A 19969-nucleotide genomic window follows, 5' to 3' on the forward strand; every position below is an offset into this window, starting at 1 on the left:
TGCCCCCCCCTCTGTCTAAGGTAGTCTGAGTGGAGAAAGTAATGAAGATGGAAGGAGCTGATGTTGTTGAATTATTGAGGACATTTATTGAGTAGTGAATTGATAGCCGTTTACTCTTCTTGTGGGAACCATAGAGGACAACGATACCAGGAAACTGACAGATAGCATGCCAGTAAGTAAACAGTAACTTCCCCAGTTTACTTGGTGTTGCGCCTTAGCCGAGCTAGCTAACTAGCTAATCTGTAAGCAACCGTAGTGACAGCTCGAAGTCATTCAGCAAGCCGAGACAGAAAGTGTGTGACGGCCGAGGATTCATTTACACTTTCTGGCTGATCGTGGTGAACAAATACACTGGAAATACCCAAGATGGCAGAGAAAGCTAATGTTTGCCATTGAGCTACCGGTGCGTTGAGACAGAATTTCACGTTGTTTAAATGCAAGCTGTGTCGCCAGTTGCCAGTGTGGCAAACTAGCTGGTTCGCAGTGCCTAGGGACAGGTATAACGACCAGTTAAATTAGCTAGATGACATGAAACAAAACAGCAGTCGATGAGAAGGCTTTCCAACACGTTGAGTTAACGAGCTTTTAATAGCAAACATTTTGCTGGTGGTGTAGATTCACAATCACATCTGTCATAGAGACAGACTTTGTACCTTACTTTATGCTATTTAACAGCTGTGTGTGGTTTGTCGGGACTTTGTGAAGACACTTGTAAAGATTCCTCGGATAATGTTTCTGTGTCTTTGTGTGTTTTGGCAGCCAATGTAGACTGTTATCTTTAAATACTGCGTTGTTAGGACTTTCCTAAATACTATCATGTGATTCAGCTTTCCTCCGTACCACTCAGCCAGTTGAGGGGTTTCCTGTATGAGGGGGATAGTTTGAAGCCCCATGGCAGTCCTGCTGTATGAAATGAACTTCACTACTGTACATGCTGTCAGAACTTTAGAAACGGTTGTTTTACACTACTATGTCCTTCACAAAGCCTGTACTTCTGGTGATGTGCCAGATATTGTTTAAATATGCTACTATTTGTGGCTTGATTCATAGGCTGTCCTTTGCTTTACAAATATCTATATCTGTGTTTGCCTTTGTCATAAGGGAGAGGCTTTCCCTTTAGCAATAGATGGGTTTGTTGGGTGAGCGATCCTGCACTGTTAAAGTGGTGTCATTAGGGTGTGGATGTGTGTGAGTGCACGCGTAAAAAAGTATGCGCAGGCTTGTTAATGTGTGGCATCCATGGCTGCTAGTGTCTCAGGCCTCTTAATGCTTTTTGACAGTGAAGCCCGGCAGGTCATGGAGCGGGAAGATCGCGCCGGCTCTGCTGTCGTCCAGCATCACAGCTAAAGTCACCCTTGCCTGCAGTTTCATGAGCAATTTGAGCAATGAAAACTGTTTCAATCCTTGCCCCTTTTAAATCTGCACCTGTATTGAATGTGAAAGTCTAAGGCTGAACATCGATAAATTGTGAGAGAACTATAACCGTTGCAAGAAAAGCTGCTTGCCATGATAGAGAGAAAAAATGGGAGATGAAAGAGTGTTAAAATTGAAAAATCAGTTGTGTTAATCATTGGTCTCTTCAGACTCACTCGCTGCAGGAAGACAGGGAATTGGAAGGACAAGAGGAGGGACAAAGATGCATCACTGGCTTAGAGGCAACGGAGAAGAGAGCGTAGGCTGCTATAAGAGGATTCCTCCCTGTCAGATCTCTCTATCTGTCTCCCTCAGCAGCAAGAGCCAAACACACAAACCAGACTCTGTTGTCATGTCTGCTTAGCTACAGGCAGTCCTCGGCTATGTATTTGTGTGTGCACAAATGAGAAAGAGAACAAAAGCAGAAGCTATAAGCAGTGTGTTTTTGAAGAAGACCTGAGGGGAGAGCAAGGTGGGAGGCGATGATGCATCAGGGTTAACTGTAGGCCAGGCTAGTCCAAATAAAGCATATAACAACAGACAACGGGAAAAAGATTCCATATAAACTGAGAAGAGATATCAAACCAAATTCTAATGTCCTAGGAATGGACAAACAGTGTAAACATCTCTTAGCAGGGCTGGTGAACCAGAGGTCAGGTAAAGTTGTGAGCTCTGGTCATGTTAGAGGCTGCCCTTTATGACCACAGCTATATAATCCTGCTTCCACCTTTACTTGGGCACCCCACAACTCCTCAAAATAGTTCCTTAACAGCTTTTGCTTCCATTCGAGTTGAAACGAACTTGCAGTCATCGGTTGAGCTTGTTGACAACTGACAACTGGCCTAGTTAGGAAGTGTGGCGTGGAGGCATATTTGTGTAGTTCCTGGTTCTGGCAGTGGTTACACTTATTAGTGGTTTGGGTGTGTCAGCTGAGGATACAATAGCTAGCTTAGGTTGACTTCAGCTTATTTACAACTCCTCATCTTGGTATAGCTGTCGTTCCTTGAGAGCTCAGTAATCAGCCTGAACCAGTAGTTTGTGTGGCTTGCACCCTGTACCACAGGAAAAAGCAGCTGGGGCAGTTTTGTCGCTCTCAAAACCACCCACTTCATCTTTCTCTCTGCTTTCTTTCTTCCCTCCATTCAAGCCTTCTTTGTCATTGGCCCACTCACTTCCTGAAAAAAAAGAGGGTTCCAAAGCATGTGTGTAATAGGAAGTGAGGTAATCACCAGGGAGGGATGTGTATGCGTGTGGGTGTCCCCCTAATTCATTCTCACTTGGACTCGCTTCAATTCTCTCTCCGCCAGCTTTCCCAGACAGGTATGTTCTCACTTCACCACTGAACACCAGAGGACACTCTCTGTGTTGATAGTGCCAGTTACCTGGGGATATTGTAATAATCCATGTGAAGGCACTGGTTGTGTACTGTGTGTTTGCCTCAGGTGTTTTGCTGTAACTCTGTCAGGAAATGCAAGCACAGTTACAACAAGGATTAGGAATGTAAACTCAAAGGAGACCTGTTTGTGCTGGAAGAAGTCTTCAGAGGGAGGAGTCAAAAATAAGCTCATTTACACTGCCAGTCCAGAGTGTGTGTGTGTGTGTGAGTGAGTGAGTAAGTGAGAGTTTAAGAGAGAGGCGTGGGTGTAGAAGAACGAGCTGTCAACTTTAGCTAGCTCACAGGAACAGGTTTTGTCAAACTAGACATTGAATAAACACACAGTGCAGACACACACACACACACACTTGTGCAATGCATGACACATCTTCCGTCACTCCTTGGCAAGCAGTTGGTTCCATCAGAGCTTTGCATTGGTGGGAAAACTCTGAAAGCTGCAGCTAGGTTACTAAGCATATTGATCAGACCCGTTTCTTGAACCTGTTTAGATCACAGGTGTGTGTTTCATTATTTTTCCTTACATGTGTGTTTCTCTGAGCCTGGGAGGTTGTCAGGGGCAGATTGAAACCTCACAAACTCCTCCTCTTTTATCGATCCTGTCGTCTCACTCCTCTCGAGTTATCCATCCCTTGGGTTGTCATGCATTTGTTATATCCCTCTCTTTACATCCAATTATCTCAGCCTCTCTTCATTTAGCCATTGCTCTCTGCTCTGTTGAGCCTCCTGTTCTGCCTACCTGTCCTTCTCCTGTGTTTATCATCTATTTGTTCATCACTTCACTGGTTTGTTACTTGTACCTGTCAAGCCTGCTCAGCCACTTATCCTTAATATTGGTTTGTTCGCATGTGTGTTTGTGCTGGCCAGCGTGGTGGAGCTCCACAGAAGAAGCTCAAGAGCTGCTGCATGATTTATATAAGTGTGCTAGCATATAATTGACTTCTGTCAAGGTCTGTGAGTCTGTAATGACATAAAGAGGGCTAACAAGTTAGCTGGACTAAGACAGAAGGCAAACATCTGCCTAACAACATAATTACACTCGATGGGTGTACTCCCAGGGCAATTAGTTTTCTATTTTCCTCCACTAGTTGCTTGTGCCTGTCTGCAGTGTGTCAATAGAGCCTATAAATCTTTGAGACCGGGCATTTTGTGCTGTCTGTGCCGCTTTCTCTTGTGGTTTGAATGCTGTTTCAGATTGGATCATCTCCACATTCTTTGGGTTTGGGACAGGTTGTTGAACAAAACAAGGCATCTGAAGACACCATTTTGGGCTCCTCAGACATGATCATTAATTGATTAATTGAGAAAATATTCAGAAGACAACAAAACAAAAGTTCCGTCAACAGTCAGTGTTTATCACCAGAAAGTCTTGTTTGTATCATTGAGGTCTAACCAATGTGTTGAATGCATTTCCTTCCTCATAAAACATTTTGATGTAAAAGCGACGTTTTTTTTTTCAAACATTTTGAAACTTACTTTGTTTACAGCCATAGTTGTTTGCTGGCTGTCTCCTCCTCCACTGTCATTGTGGCACATTGCTTAATTTCTTCTTTTTGTTCACATGTTGCCCATGCATGCAGCCCGCCACAGACATTATTTTTCCAACTTTTTTATCTCTCTTCTTTTGTTATACTTACATTTTTACTAGTAAGTTATTTAAGTTGCACGCTTCTTTAAACCTTCTAGTGGTGAGGTCTAGTTTATTTTTTCACCATGGAATTACGTCTTTCATTCAGTTACCTTTTTGAATGCGATCATTCAGCTACGCTACCATTGTGCAGCAGCTCCACAGTTGCATTGTTTACACCAGGGACCAGCTGATCACGCTGAAGCAGGCCGACATGGCAACCAGAACAACGGACATCCTTGCAGAAATCAGGAAGAGGACACACAAGAGGATACAGAGGAGGAATGAAGCGACAAGGGAAGAGAGCTGGGTCCGACAGAAACTGATGGAGAAGAGCGGATCTCTCTGTTACCATCATGTGTAACGTCATATCACTGGACAATTAGATTGATGAGCAAGCAAGGAATCAGGGATTTCAGTGAGTGTAGTGTCATGTGTGTCACAGAAACATGACTACAAGAAGATACTCTGGATCTCATCGCTACTATCAAAGGCGTACAGACAGTTTGGGTGGACAGGATGGAACATTTCTGCAGCCCAGACCTTGAGCTGTTAGCCATGGGGCTACGTTTTTACTATCAGTCCTTACCTTCAGTGAGACAGAGTGAAACCATTGACAGAAACATTTTTGTGTCACCCACATGTGCATGCAAGTGCATCCTCATGCTTACTTACAACACAAGTAAATAGGGACCCACGGCTCTATAGAGTTACTAGTGGTCAAAAAGTCCACAGTAAAGAATGTGATTATTACAAATTAATTTACAGTAATTTAGTACCCATGTTTCCACTCTCTACAGCTGCTTTTGTGTGGCTGCAGTTTCTTCCTTGCCTGCTGCTGAGGTAGGAGACAGATGCATCACATAGGTAGGTGGTAGAAGGCAGGTGGCTGCTAATTTTGGTCTTCAGGTAGCTTTTTCTGGATACAGATGATGCAGATGATACAGATGACAAGCCCCAGACGCTAGTGTGGACAAAGTTGACGGGTTAAAAGTGACTGTAGGAGGAGAACCCATCCTCTTACCAGACTGACTCATCCACTCTCTAATCACAGCCTTTATTTGGTTTATTCAGCGAGCCTGCCATTATAACGCACATGCTGGCTTTAGATATTGCTGTCCTCCTTGTTGTCTTCACCAGCATGAAAGAACAGAACAACAGACCGCCACAAAGGACTAATTTCTCTAAATGGAGGCTATTCTGCTTTATAATCCTTCCCCATTTCATGAGTCACTGGCTCCCCTCCCCCCCTGTCATTCCTGTCATTGGTACAGACCATAAATAGACACCTGGCTGCCACGGAGGGACCAAGCACCAGCATCATACAAAATAAAGCATTTGGATGTGTGAAAGACAGATTAGGAGGCAGGGAAGATGGGGAGAGGGAAATGATGTGTGGGAGGATGAGCGGAGGGACAGCGGGAGCGAAGCAGGGACATGGAAGACAAAAATCTACCAAATTCTTATTCTATTTTTTAAATTTTGTCTTATACACAGTCAGCCTGTTCATGAGCTGAAAATTTATTATGTGTGTGATAAATCTGAGTCCATTTCTGCATAACAAGTGTGCACATAGAAGGACGTCTCTCTCTCTCTCTCTCTCTCTCTCTCTCTCTCTCTCTCTCTCTCTCTCTCTCTCTCTCTCTCGCTCTCTCTCTCTCTCTCTCTCTCTCTCTCTCTCTCTCTCTCTCTCTCTCTCTCTCTCTCTTTCTTTCTCAGCCTCTGTTACCAGACATACCAAACATGGCCTTGGTTTCTGAATTCTACAGCCAATTTAGCCTTGTACTTGGAGTTTCAGAGCACAGACCCGACAGAGAACAGACTCAACATACCCTGCAGTCAAAACAGACATGCAAGGGCTGGTCAGAAAGACACATGTCACAGTGCTGCACTGTGTTAGCCCTTCATGGTGTCAGTCACAATGCAGAGCTGGTGAAGTTGACATCACTACATGGGAAGACTGAGACTGAAACTACAGATTATTATCAGTTAATCTTTAGATTGTTTTTAATTCATTTATAATTATTAATAATAATTTATCAAATATCAAAGTGAAATATGGCCTTAACAATTTCCCAGAGCCCATGGTAACGTCTACAATTTTCCTGTCACATCTAACAGCCCAAACCCAAAAGTTTACAGTGATGTGAAACAAGAGAAGAGCAGAAAATGGTTAGATATGAGAAGCTGCAGCCAATGAATATTTTTAGTTCCAATAGCAGCCTTAGAAATGGCAGTGTTGGTCTGTCAAACTGAAATATCTAAGTATAAGTATTGGATGGATTGCTACAAAGATGTGTAGACACATTTTTAGTCCCCTTAGGATCAATCCTCATAACTGGTGATACATTTACTCATCATGTATTGGATCAAAGAGGATCAAAGCAAGCTTTGGACTTTTAACTTTTATTCATCTTATAATGTGGTTTTCTTCACAGTGAACATTTTACAGCTGCAGAATTCTGATATGCACACACTCAAAGCCTCAAGTGTTAAATACGTAAGTTCTCTGCATTAGGAACTTCCTAATGCAGACTAGTCTTCGAAAGGTTGGGCAAGTTCAAAATCGAGAAAACCGGGAGGTGTTTTCAGATCACCCCCTCCCCATTTTCACAGGTAGTCTGTCTCTCCTGCTGCCAAAAGTAATGGATTAATCCTGGAAGGGTTTTGATGTAGCACTTTCCTTCTTATGAAAGCGACACCAGCAAATTTGTTCGGACTACAACATATCAGCCAACCAATCGACCAGTCGATTAGGAGAATACGGCCCTACACTGGAGGGAAAAGAAGCTATATGCATACAAGATGAGTGTCTAAATGCGGAAAGAGGGGAGTCAGGAAGCAGACAGAGAAAGTGCTGGGATGTAGGAAGGGACATCAGAAATAAGAAACAGGGATTGAGGAAGCGGAGCATTCATTTGACCATGAGTAATTGCTAAAGCTAAAGCAGGTAAGAGCCTCTTTTTCTGTCTTCGTTTAAAGACGTCTGAACTGTACAGGCTGCTCAACAAGCATCTAAATTCTGCTGTGCCATAATATTTTTTTTTCTCATCAGTGCTTGAGCAGTGAAGCCGGCCAGGATTCTCTGTGTGGGTGATTTTTCGATTTTCCAGCCTGAGTTGAGAATAGGTTAGGTACTTGCTGCAGAGGTGTGTGTCTAGAGAGGAGTGAGAGGGAGGGGGAAGGAGAGACTTATGCTTCTTTGGAGTATTGAATTGATGCCTGCAGCGTGTACATTCACTGTTCACCACTGCCATGGCATTGTTTGCCATTTGTAACAGTATTTTTATCAGGATAGAAAATAATAGAGGGCTAGCAAACATGGTGTGGTGCCGTAATTGCTTGTGTGTGTATGTTGTGGTATATGAGAGAGAAATATATATTCGATATTTGTCAATAATTATGCTGAGTTAATACGTTTTTTTTTTCTCTCTTTTAGGTAGAGGTGACTCCACTGCAGATGAGGGAACATGTTGGCTATGGACCAAGGAGTGGTGGAGGAATGGCTGTCAGAATTTAAGGTACTGCTTTACTCTGTCTGTGTGCACGCTCATGTGTGCAAAAAATAAATAAAAATTAAAAAGCGCATACCCAGTATACAAATCAGTATGCAGGATGATCTCCGCTGCTGCTGCAGGTAATTGGCAGAATGTTTTCCACACACATAAACAAACGCTCTCTCAAACGTGCTTTGTTCCCAAAAAATGACACGCTCCTTCTGACACATGAACACTCACCGATACGTGCCAAAGCCCAGGCTTGGTGAGATGTGATAATGAAGGGGCAGATGAGATTTTCCCGCGTGAACATATGATAACCGATCTGTCGTCCCCTCTCAGTGAAGCTGACCTCTAAATGCACCCAGATCGATGTGACCAACAGCTTCTTTAGACATAGTCACTCATTGTCACAGTGCTGTGATTTTGGAGCGTTCTGCCTGCACTTACAGCAGATGCAATGTATTGCTACATTGCTCACACTCTTTTATTGATGCTTGTTTGTTTCGTTCACCCACACTTATAATATTAGGCAGCTTTATTGCCTTTAAATCATGTCAGTGTATCCTGGACTTAATATGAATCAGTGGGCAATAAGTGCGAAGTCTGAACAGATCAAATTCAGACCACACCAACAAATGTTTGGCTGTTCCCTGGTCCCTTCTCAAATTGTCATGCTGTGCGTTATTTTTAGAATACAAGACTTAAGTCAGTGGTGTATCAAACTTCGACTGTTTGTGTGTTTTTCAGACCCTCCCTGACAGTGCTGTGTCCACCTATGCTGCCTCACTAAAAGACAAAGGTGCCCTGGTCCCCGCACTTTACAAAGTCATCAGAGAAAACTACAGTGATGTATGTAAACATACATTAATACTTTTATTTACTTCAGCTTACCTGTGAATATTTGTGCACACTTCTGATTATGTTATGTTCTTTGAGTCTTATTGTTCTTTTGGTTTATGGATCTGACGGACTCACATTTCCCATCCTGGGGGACTATAAATGCCACATATAAAATTTAATAAAGTTGCAGTCACTGATGGGATTTAACCATGTGCCTGCATGCATTTTGTGTTGTCTGACCTCCCCAGTTACTGGAACCAGTGTGTCACCAGTTGTTTGAGTTTTACCGGAGTGGTGAGCCACAGCTGCAGCGTTTCACGCTACAGTTCCTGCCCGAGCTCCTGTGGAGCCTCCTGTCCGTCAGCGCAGCCAGAGACCCCCACACCTCCGGCTGCATCGAGGCCCTGCTGCTGGGCATTTACAACCTGGTAGGGGAGAAGATGAAGGTGATGGTGGCTGTGTGTGTGTGTGTGTTTCAAATTTTCAATACCACATTCTTTTATCACAGCTGATCTTTTTTTTTTATTATTTATTATCATTAAAGGAGAGCTGTTCTTGTTATTAAGGACAAAATGTTTCCAGTGTGGTAAGTGCAAAGTAAGGAAAAACACTTGGAAAAAAGCCCTTGATCCTAAGCAAGTGGGTGTAATGATGCAGTTCCAGAAACAGGGGACTTAACCGCTCAACTATTTCTGGGATCTGTGTCATGTGTTTTTTGAACAACTGCTTAATGCCGTTTCTGCGTTGTTAGACAGCTATGCATAGAGAGTAGAGAGTAACAGGAAATATGGGTTAGAAATAGGGGAATTGAAACACAGTGATTTCGCAAATATACAATATGGATGGGTTGCTTCTTGCAAATGGCCCGAAGCTTCCCACAAAAAGATGCCAGCGCTGGTAATTATTAAAGTGTGTTGAGTCCTATTTTCCTCCATTTTGGCTCTGGATGTTCTGTCTATCAGCAAAGTGCAGTGTCCCCTAACTTCCTCTCTGAATAGCAGAATAGGTCAGCTGTCACTCAACACACTGGCTGGCTCCCATTAATCTATTTGACATTAACATGCACACAGGGGACACCAAAACCCTGGGGTTTGTGCGTGTGTTTTCACGCAGCATACACACAAATAAGCAAACACACACACACACACACACACACAGACACACAAACACTCCAATAGACTGAGTGGGGGACCGCAGACCCTGAGGTCCACACGCAAACGCCCACACATAACAGATGAGTGTGCTTGAAGAGATAAGCACACGCTCTTTAGAGGTTTAGGGCACAAACAGGAAAAAAAGCTTCTGTTTTTCTCGCCCACAGAAACATTTTTTCTTTGTTTTCCTGTCTTTTTGTTTCACAGGAAATAGTTGACAAAGATGGACAAAGTAAAGTGTTATCTTTTACCGTCCCTTCCCTTTCCAAACCTTCAGTGTACCATGAGGTGAGAAACACACACCACTGCATGCAGGTTTTTTGATTTGCTTCTGCAGAAATGTTTAAAGTAAAAACTTCATCTTCCCACGTCCAGCCTTCAGCCATCGGCTCCATGGCCCTCACAGAGGGGGCTCTAGCCAATCATGGGCTGAGCAGGGTGGTGTACAGTGGGCCGCACCTGCAGAGAGAGACCTTCACGGCACAGAACAGGTAAGACACACTTATTTGTGCTCGTTTTAAAATGGGCTTTCCTGGTCTGCTTAAAACTGGCAGCAATCACCATCCAATCATAAAACCGATAAGAGATTCTATTCTGAATTTCTTGAGGTCTAGGATGGTGTTTGACAAGAGAGAAAATTAGAGTAAATTAGAGTCTTGTCTTTCACTGAGAAAAATCTAGATATTTTACAAACACAGCTTTCTAGACTTTAACTAGTAGCATTCTTGCCAGGCTGTGTATTTTCTGCCAGTCCATGAAGCTTGGGTTCAATGACCCAGTTATACTTTTTTTAATGCAAGCACAGACAGATCATTTGGGACATAATGAATTTTGAATGTTAAATGTGGTACATTAAAGTTTGTGTGGTTCCAGTGACTCGCATCCTCAAAATCAGATTTGTGTGGCCATGGGTTTAGCTGCTGCCATGGCCAATTATTTTATTCATGTTGTGTTTACTTCAGTGATGGCCTGTGGTAGTTGTCTTTGCTTTGTTGCATTTGAAGTTGTTAGATCGCTGTCAGGGTTTCTTAAATTAATGTAATGAGGTCGCACAGCAGCCAAACTCTGAAGGTCGTGGTGGCCTGAGTTGAACATCCTGCTTTCCCCAGTGCTATTTTCTTCTGCTGTTTCAGGCTAAGTGGCTAGATAATTAAAAACAGGTGATGGATCTTTTCTTTTCAGCTTAAAGAAATTTTATGCGACAAAACGAATCTGACTACTTTTCTGAGATCATGCCAACATAATCTTTAAGCAGTTTGCATCGACAGTATGGATGGAAACATAATTGTCTGTAAAGTTTAGATATATTATGTTCAGGGTTTTGGTTTGTATGTCATGCTGTGATGTGGTTGGAGAAAAGATGTGCTAATTTAAGTGCCTGTTTATGTTGTTGAGGTTTGAGGTGCTGACCTTCCTGCTGCTGTGCTACAATGCTGCTCTCAGCTACATGACCTCCACCTCCCTCCAGTCCCTCTGCCAGCTCAGCTCCAGGTAAAACTCAAACACACATGCGCGGACATCTCAGAATATCTTAATATACTGTTGTTGAGTCACTTTGTCATGAGACCTTGAGGACTTTATGCACACACACACATACACACACACACACAGACACACACACAAACACACACACATTCATTTCTTACTTTTGCGACCTCTGTCTCTTTCTTTGCTGATATTTTTAAGGACACGACTTACGTGCATGTGCACAGACGCACACATACACACACACACAGTTTTGCAAGCTCTTGCTTATCTGATCCTCTTATAGACTTTGCTGCCAGAGTGAGCCAAGATACCGCTATTCGGAAAGGAGCTGTGATGTACACACATCGCAGCTCTGTGATTTTGGTATTCTTCCAGCTGCAGCTGAGCGTTGGTCTGATAAGCACAGAGCTAACGAGAAATCACGAGCTTTGATTTCCCCCTCGACAGTTCGCTGTGTGTCAGCTGTGTGCAGTATATAACAGCTCCTGAGGCTCCAAATTCACAGGTGCTACCTCAGTTTCAGCTGGGTCCTCTTTTTGAGCTTTTGAGACCTTTTGAGCAGCTTGATACTGTTTTAAAATAATTAACCGTCTACTGTTTATGCTCTGAAATTATTCAGTAACCATTACTAAATTATTATGTAGCTTGCATTGTATGCAAAGTGCATGTGTGTCTGTGTGTGGATGTGTGTGTGTGTGTGTGTGTGTGTGTGTGTGTATACATGTTTAAAATCAGCCATTATTTGCTCATTATTGAGTTTTATGTGGGGAAGTAAATTGCTTTAATGGAGCTACAGCTAAGTGGCTCCGTGGAGTGGTTTCCCTGTTTGAAGCTTCCCTCTTTCACTGATACAAGCCTCCCTATTGTGTTTTTTATTGGTTATCCTCCAGGGTGTGTATATGCGGTTACCCACGGCAACAGATGCGGCGCTATAAAGGCATTAGCACACGACTGACTGTCACGTCAGAGTTCCTGGTTCAGCTCATCACGGGCATACACTACGCCTTGTGAGTGTACACACGTGCCTGCACACACGGCCAGACCAGCTCAGCACAGCCTCACTGTTCAACTTAAACTTTTCATGACTTACATTTCTTCACGTCTCTGTAATACCACAGCTTGTGCCTTGTGACAGTGTTTGGTTTGTTCTAATTATATGTAGCTGATACAATATACCTGTTTAGAAGAGGCTGGACTGTAGCATACTCTTCATTTTGTGTCTCAAACATGACTAAGTGACTGTTGTCAGCTGTCTAAACTCATATCTACTGTTATGACATGTCTGTGGCTTGTTCCTGTGTGTAGGTGTAATGGGGAAGTTGAGCTGGGATCCAAAGCACTGGATGATGTTCTGTATCGAGCCCAGCTAGAGTTGTTCCCCGAGGCTCTACTGGTGGGTGCAATAATATTTTTTCTGCTACTATAGCATCTCCTTGTACTGTGTGTGTTTTTGGAACTGTGGTTAAAGTGTGTGTGTGTGTGTGTGTGTGTGTGTGTGTGTGTGTGTGTGTGTGTGTGTGTGTGTGTGTGTGTGTGTGTGTGTGTGTGTGTGTGTGTGTGTGTGTGTGTGTGTGTGTGTGTGTGTGTGTGTGTGTGTGTTTGAGACAGCACGTGGATTAGATGCACATGCTGGCCTGTGGTTTTGATTCATGCACAGCACACTATGCTGTATTGTGCTGGTCTGTGTGTGTGTGTGTGTGTGTGTCAGAGACTGCAAGCAGAGTGTAATCCCACTAGATTATTTACATGCTTTCCACTCTGCTCTGTTAAGCTTTAATCCTTGAGGTCCGGGGAGTAGAGGATTGAACCTAAGCTCACAGTATTACTACACAAGTCAAGGTGTACTCTTCCACAACAATCAAAACACATGAGCTTTGGATTCATATTAATAAAAATGGTGTTGGGGTTAAGAAAAATGTTTTTAAAATAAAGAAACAGCTTTGTGGATAAATGCCATAAATACACACACCCTAGCATGGAAGGGTTCAAATACCAGTTTTATCCAGTGTGTGTTTACTTGCTGCAGTGGAATGCACCAGGTGGCTGCTAGCTTAGCATAACTTGGTGACGTCTCCCCTCATGAGACCAGTGTGCTGTAGCCACACAGACAAAAGACATGTTGTGTAGTGGTTATGATGCTATGACCTACCTCAAGTTACATACTCAACTATTACATGATCATTAGTGTAAGTGCCACTTGAGAATTTCCAGAGAGAGCAGGGGTTATTAAATGCAGACTTGTGAAATGGTTTTATATAGAGTTAAGTACAAAGCTTTTTTGTTTTTCTGCTTTCACTGGTCTGTGTAACTCAGCTTGCGCTAAGCTTTTAGTTTTATCCCTCTGCGTAAATCTGGTAGAAATGGGATTATTGATCAGATGTCATTGGTTCACTCACATGATCTGAACTTCAGTCTTAACCCTTACGCTTAGAGGTATCGGAAATCCTGCTTCTGCTGGCATTTATTTACTGAGCCAGTGCTTTCACTCTTTTTTTGTGTGATCTGCCTGCATCTGTCCGTATGCTTGGGTGATGGGACAGAGAAGCTTTTTCTCTGTAGTTGTACATGGATGGAAGTCCCCAGCAGGCAAAAATGTAAACAGACACTTTTTGTAAGAGTTAGCCAAAGGGAAATATGGCATTGATATTTCATACTGTGTAAGATGGAGCCACTGATGGCTAGAAAATGGAAAAAAGGTCCAAAACCAAAAGGTGTTTGTTTTTTGTTTTTCTTAAAATGTACTGCAAATAGTTTGAATTTTAAATTTTATCTTGTGAGTCTTGTGAAACTTATAAGATTTTTTAAAATGTAAAAACTAATTATAACAAATGTTTTAAAATGCTGGTAATGAGCAGTTGTCACTGGTGGCCTGTTTTTGTGCTTCTCCTCGCCCTCAGGTGGGCAATGCCATCAAGTCGTCACTGCATGGCGCAGCACTGAAGAGCAACAACAAGGAGGGTGCACGAAGTATCCAGGTGGAGATCACACCCACCTCCTCCAGGATCTCCCGCAATGCTGTCACCTCCCTTTCTATCAGGGGACACCGCTGGAAGAGACACGGTGAGACGCATACACAGGAAAATGAAAAGCAAGATGTAGGGACACGTCTGCTGGACCTCAGTGCTCTGGAACATGAGAAGAGCTCTCACACACACACACTTCACATTTTTCTGTAAAAATTTTAAAGTCACATTTTTATGGAGTAATAAAAATAATACAGTTGTTTGACTGAAGAACAAATCCATGCCAAAGGAGAGAGCAAGAGGTTTAGATCACTTCATTTCACCATATCATTTCACTGTCCTACAGTCACTGTGTACAAGTGTTGTCGTCATCTTTCAGCTCTAAAGCCCATAGATCACCTCTCTTTAGCTTGCTAGCCAGGGTTGTCCAACTCCTTAGAATCTCCTCATTTCCTCTCTGATCTGTTCAAATTTGCCCAAGTTGGTGGCAATACAGTGACAGGTGAAAATACTCGTACAGATGCAGCCAGAGATAGAGACATTCATCGCAGCACATAACGTAATTTGACCGATAGGAGAAGACCTATCTTAGGTACTGTATTTATAGTATAATACAGATGATGGCGAGTGTACCCTTTTATATTGAGGATGTTATTTTTGCGTATTTTCAGCTCTGTGCCAAAGGAAATATATAATATTTAGATAACCACAGAACAAAAGAAACTTTGCCATCATTGACTCTCAAGAGCACACAATAAAAGGTGGCCTGCATGTGGTTTAGAATTAAGAGAGCTGCTCTCTTTTCCCAGAGTACAGATAAGGCAGGCAAATTACAGCCTTCAGCTAGTTTAATGAGTGGGTTTCATCTCAAGCCTAACTACCCTTTTTCATCTCACAGATCCCGCTCATTGGTGCCATCAGAGCTGCTTGTTTATGTGTAAAGCTTTTGTTATGAGCAGATGATGGAGGAAAATACTATTAAATATTAATTCACGTGTAGGGTTGAGTGGCGACCTAGTACGAAAAGCGAATCCGTTCAGACACTGTTCATATTCATCTCCATGTAGCATGTATTTTGACCATGTGTTATGTTCTGATCACTATGATTTTTGTCTTTTTATTTTTCTGCCATTACATTGATTACCTCTGTGTGTCTTGTGTTACTGTGGCCGTGTGTGCCTGTGCACATGGCCGTCTTTTTGTTTTTCATGTGTGTGCGCATGATGTGTGTTTGTCTGTCCATCTGTGTGTGTGTGTGTGTATATATATGTCTATGTATTGTCCGATCACTCCCCCATGCTGCCCCACCACCAGAGTCCCAGGAGGTGAGTGTAGACAGTGAGGCTACGCTGGGGGGCGTGGCCATCCCCGAGATCAGTGTGACAGGCGTGAGCGGCGAGCGAATGCCCAACGGAGACTCCCTAAGGCCACGCCCTGACGGTCGCGCCCAGCCTGACGGTGACATGTTGGGCTCCACCTCCGAGGTCAGCCTGGACCCCCGAGGTCATGACTCCAGCACGCGGGGTCAGGAGGTCAGGAGGCAGAAGTCTGTGAGGCGAATGGTGGAGAATGAGGGTTCTGGGTCGGCCTCCACAGGGAGGAGCCAGTACTAAGGTCCTGCCCCTCCTTCCCCCAGCCCCACTCCCGGGGTAACCTAGGTAACCGTGTGTGGGGGCGTGGTCTGAAAAGCTGCATGATGACTTCCCCTTTACCTTTTTGCACTGGGCTCCACCACCCTCTCTTCGCCTAATTGCACTTTTCCTCTCATCTGTCGATCTGACGTCATTCATTCATTTACTCTCTCCTTTGTGGCTAAAGCTTCCTCACGAAGATCTCCTGCTGAGATTTGTTAAAATCAAATTAATTATTTAAGATCTAACCAAATAACAGATCAATAACCTAATAAAAATGCATAATAATGAAATGTGCTTGGCTGAATATATACCTCACATAATAAAAATGATTTTGGTGTGTTAAACAAGGAACAGTTAAACAAGGGACATAAACAACAGGTATGAAAGCAGGTTATGAACATTTTGCATTAAATATGACAGCCTGAGGTCACTGATAAAAGAAATGCCTGATGACCTTGAATTAAAAAAGCCCAGATATCTCTGTTTGCAGTACCAGGAGACTGTACTCTTATGATGTTTAGAAATCCGACTCCTGGTTCAAGCCTTTTGGTCTCTTACAGCACACCTCGGTACGCCTCGACACATTACTCCTGGGTTTCATCTGGAGACAGATTACTTCCTTCTGACTGGTAGCTAGGAGCTGATGAAAGATAGGCAGGTCGTGAATTATTTGAAGCGAAGGCTTGTCGCAGTGTGAAATCTAGACTTGAATCAGGTGACTCCTAACTTGTTTTTAAACAGGCTAAATCTGACCATCAGAAGATGTCGTAAGGACCTGCCTATCAGTCTGTTTACCAGCTGTTTACTGGTGTTCTGTTACAGTGATAGATCAAATCAGAAGTGTGCATTTGTGCAAATGTGGGTGGCCGGCTTCTCAGATGGGTGTGGATGCATGCTTTGAAGAAAGCAGGAAAGGTGTTTATGTGTGTGTGTGTCTGTAGAGTTAGTGAAGAGAAATGCATTTCAGGTGTACTTATTTGTGCCTTTGTTTGCCTTCCTTTACTTTCCCTTTGTGGTCTTTCCTAGGCTTATGCTCTTAGACACTGTCCTCTCCTGCCTTTGGGACAAAACATGTACTTCTCTGCTGGTAACTGTTGTCCTGCGGGTGCTGCTGGTTATCCTAACCTGTGCTGGACTGGAATTTACATTGTCTTGTGTCAGGAGGCAAGATGCTGCTGTTGGCTGAGGTTACAGTGTGAAGGCGCCACCTGCTGGACAGTCACAGAGCTCCTCTGTCATCCAGCCATACTTTCACTCGAAACATTAAATAGAAAATACATTCATTTTAAACCCTGTAATCCTAATAATAGTTTAAATTTTAAATGATAATTTGACAGGCTGGATGACAGATGACGGCTGTGGTTTTTACACTGTATGCTCCTGTTTTTCATTTTATTGCTTTCTTTGTCTCCGTCTGTCTGTCCTTCTCACAGACGCAGTGGATCTGGGTTCCCCGGATGAGCTGATGGATATTTCTGAGGTGGATGAAGGGGTGTGGCCAGGTGGGGTGGGGCCTGACCTGACCCCACCCACCATCACTATCAGCAACAGCGTCACCACATTGAACCTGGGGGCCAAAGCCATAAAGAAGTGTCGGCTCGGCGGGCGCGCCAGCAAGGACAAGGATAAGGACAAGGAGGCGGGCCCACTAACAACAGGCCGGGCTGCCAGTGAGAACACAGAGCTGTCTGTCAAGCGACTGACTCTCACTTCCAGCCAATCAGTGCCCAAGGCAGGAGCTCTCACCAGCCTGACGCGCACCGCCAGCGCCGTCTTTTCCCGCTCCTTCGAGCAGGTGGCCAGCGGCAACGCCCCTCCCTCCAGCAACCACAACGCCTCCGAAGCTGGTCGCTACTCATGCAGCCTGCAGGAGGAAGGGCTGGGGTACTTGAGTCCCACGCCAAACCACACGCAGCGCTCTCCCAGCATCAGCGTGCACCTTGGCTCTGACCTTTGAACCCTCTGTGACTCCTGACTACCTGAACCCTCGCCTCTGATCCTGTGACCCTGTACCTGTGACCTGGAACTCCAAGCCATGCCAACTGAAAAAGAACCACAAAGACATGAGCAAACACTCCCGCTGTTTCCCCCATCACTCCGTTTCATACGTCTGTGTGGTGTAAACCAGCCTGCTGTCCTGCTCCATTCAGACATCCAGAGCACCATTAGCTCCCTCTGCTTCTCTCCTCCAGCAGAGTCAACTCCTCTGGGCCTGATGAAGGCGGGATGTCAGGGATACCACTTCCAGCTTCACTGATTTGATTTTTTTTTTTTTTTTTTTTTTTTTTTGTAGTGCATTGTTGCCGTGAATTCGTGCCAGGACAGAACTGCACTCCCTTGCAGAGCAGCCTGTTGTAAAATGGGTGCACTTAAAACTCATTACTAAAAACTGTGTGGAAAAGTATTTTAATCGGCATTTGTTGCCCTGCATGGCTTTTCCATACATCCATCCTGACCTTGCCCAGGTTTGTCAGAGGGCAGATGTTGAGTATGTGTGTGGGCATGCTTGAGTGTGTGTACTGTATGTGTGTGTATGTATAATTGTTTTTAGAATAAAGGCTGCTGATTGATACAGTGAACAAGGTATGATTCTCCTAGCTGAAACAAGTGTTTCTACTACTTTTTTTAAAAAAAAATAATAGATCCCTTCCCATAGCAATACAAATTTCTCATTTTCAGTGTTTTCTATCTTTTGGGAAGATCACCCAGACACACTTCTCTTTCTTTTACAGCTGTGCTTCTTAACAGAAAGTACTTCCCTTAAAACAGGAAAAATGACCACTAAATAATCCAACAAGAATCGGTTCTTCATGTTTACAATCGCACAGTATTGTCATTATGATGGAGAAGCAATATTTGTGTCCTTCCCCCTCGCTCCTCGAACACCTTCCTGCATTGTACTTGATGGCAAAAATGAAAATCCAACTTCTGATAAATGACGAGGGCGTTACTGATTTTTTTGGGGGGATGATCGGCGTGTATGATTTGTTAAGTATTGAATTTTGCACTTCAAAGAGCAAATGAGCTGTGTTTTCAACTTTGATATTTTCTTATAATGAACAAGAGAGGTGTGACTCTCAACTGTGGTGTTTTCCTCTGAGATAGAGAGAGATGCTTTGTTGTTCTGTTCCGATTCCCATGACTCTTGCATCTAGCTACTGTTCCAAAAATTTTAAAACCCACACGGATTTACACTCAGCCTACTTGCAGAGATGTAAAATAATTTGATACCTTCTAGTAAAGATGTCAGCCTGACCAAAACTGTAAATGAACCTATTCCTGTGCTTTCTGCCGTGGGACACCTTTCAGAGCAAGAAGGCATCTTCTCTCTCTTCAGATCCACCCACCATTCCAGCTATTCGTAGTACTTTGGTGATGTGTTTCCTGTATCCCTCCTTGTTGTTCACCACATCATCACGTCAAAAAGACATGGTGATATTCTCTTGTACCAAAAAAAAAGGAATAAAACTCCACCTATCTGCTTCCTTTGGTGTCTGAAATCAAGCGTTCATGCTGCCCCCACCCTCAAGCAAAGGTGTATTCTGTTGTTTGTGTACTAGAGCTGTTGAGTGTCCATAGCTTGGTGGGATAATAACAATCATCGTGTTTCTGTATGTGGGTTTACAGAATGTGAATGGGTAAGCTCTTGTTGTACATCATACTGTTGTACTAAAGTTGGTTTATATTGGCCTTTTATTTGTCTGAAGATAACTCACTGCTACAACTTCTGGGAATAAAGTGTTTCTATATTTCACTTGTGTGATCATTTATTTTTTACCTTGACATATGGCTATACCCTATCTGTAAAATGTTAGGGTTGTACTGTATCCATCTACAGCTCCATTTTATATTGGCTATGAGAAATTAGGTTGTTTTCCTAATACAAATACAGCTTTTGTTCAACGTATGCTTAAAATAGGGTTAGAGACTTAGTTGCGATGTCGGCATTTCCACTTT

General features: G+C 43.4%; 1 protein-coding gene across 3 annotated transcripts; it reads left to right on the forward strand.

Annotated features, from left to right (window-relative positions):
* The first annotated feature begins 13 nt into the window (after positions 1 to 13).
* Positions 14 to 19766, forward strand: fam126a (family with sequence similarity 126 member A). 3 transcript variants are annotated; one of them, XM_041053039.1, is made up of 12 exons: positions 14 to 172; positions 7873 to 7954; positions 8681 to 8782; positions 9022 to 9201; positions 10135 to 10215; positions 10303 to 10418; positions 11323 to 11418; positions 12306 to 12422; positions 12721 to 12808; positions 14313 to 14475; positions 15693 to 16036; positions 17446 to 17582. In XM_041053039.1, exons 2-11 carry the CDS (start codon positions 7904 to 7906, stop codon positions 15989 to 15991), a joined length of 1293 nt encoding a protein of 430 aa, XP_040908973.1. In that variant the 5' UTR covers positions 14 to 172; positions 7873 to 7903; the 3' UTR covers positions 15992 to 16036; positions 17446 to 17582. The 3 variants fall into 3 exon arrangements, with proteins under 3 accessions (XP_040908973.1, XP_040908976.1, XP_040908975.1); XM_041053041.1 differs by lacking the exon at positions 14 to 172 and adding an exon at positions 7504 to 7522; XM_041053042.1 differs by lacking the exon at positions 15693 to 16036 and having other exon boundaries at positions 17446 to 19766.
* Positions 19767 to 19969: the final 203 nt, after the last annotated feature.

This window comes from Toxotes jaculatrix, chromosome 13 (genome assembly GCF_017976425.1).
Source record: "Toxotes jaculatrix isolate fToxJac2 chromosome 13, fToxJac2.pri, whole genome shotgun sequence".
Classification (NCBI taxonomy): Eukaryota; Metazoa; Chordata; class Actinopteri; family Toxotidae; genus Toxotes; species Toxotes jaculatrix.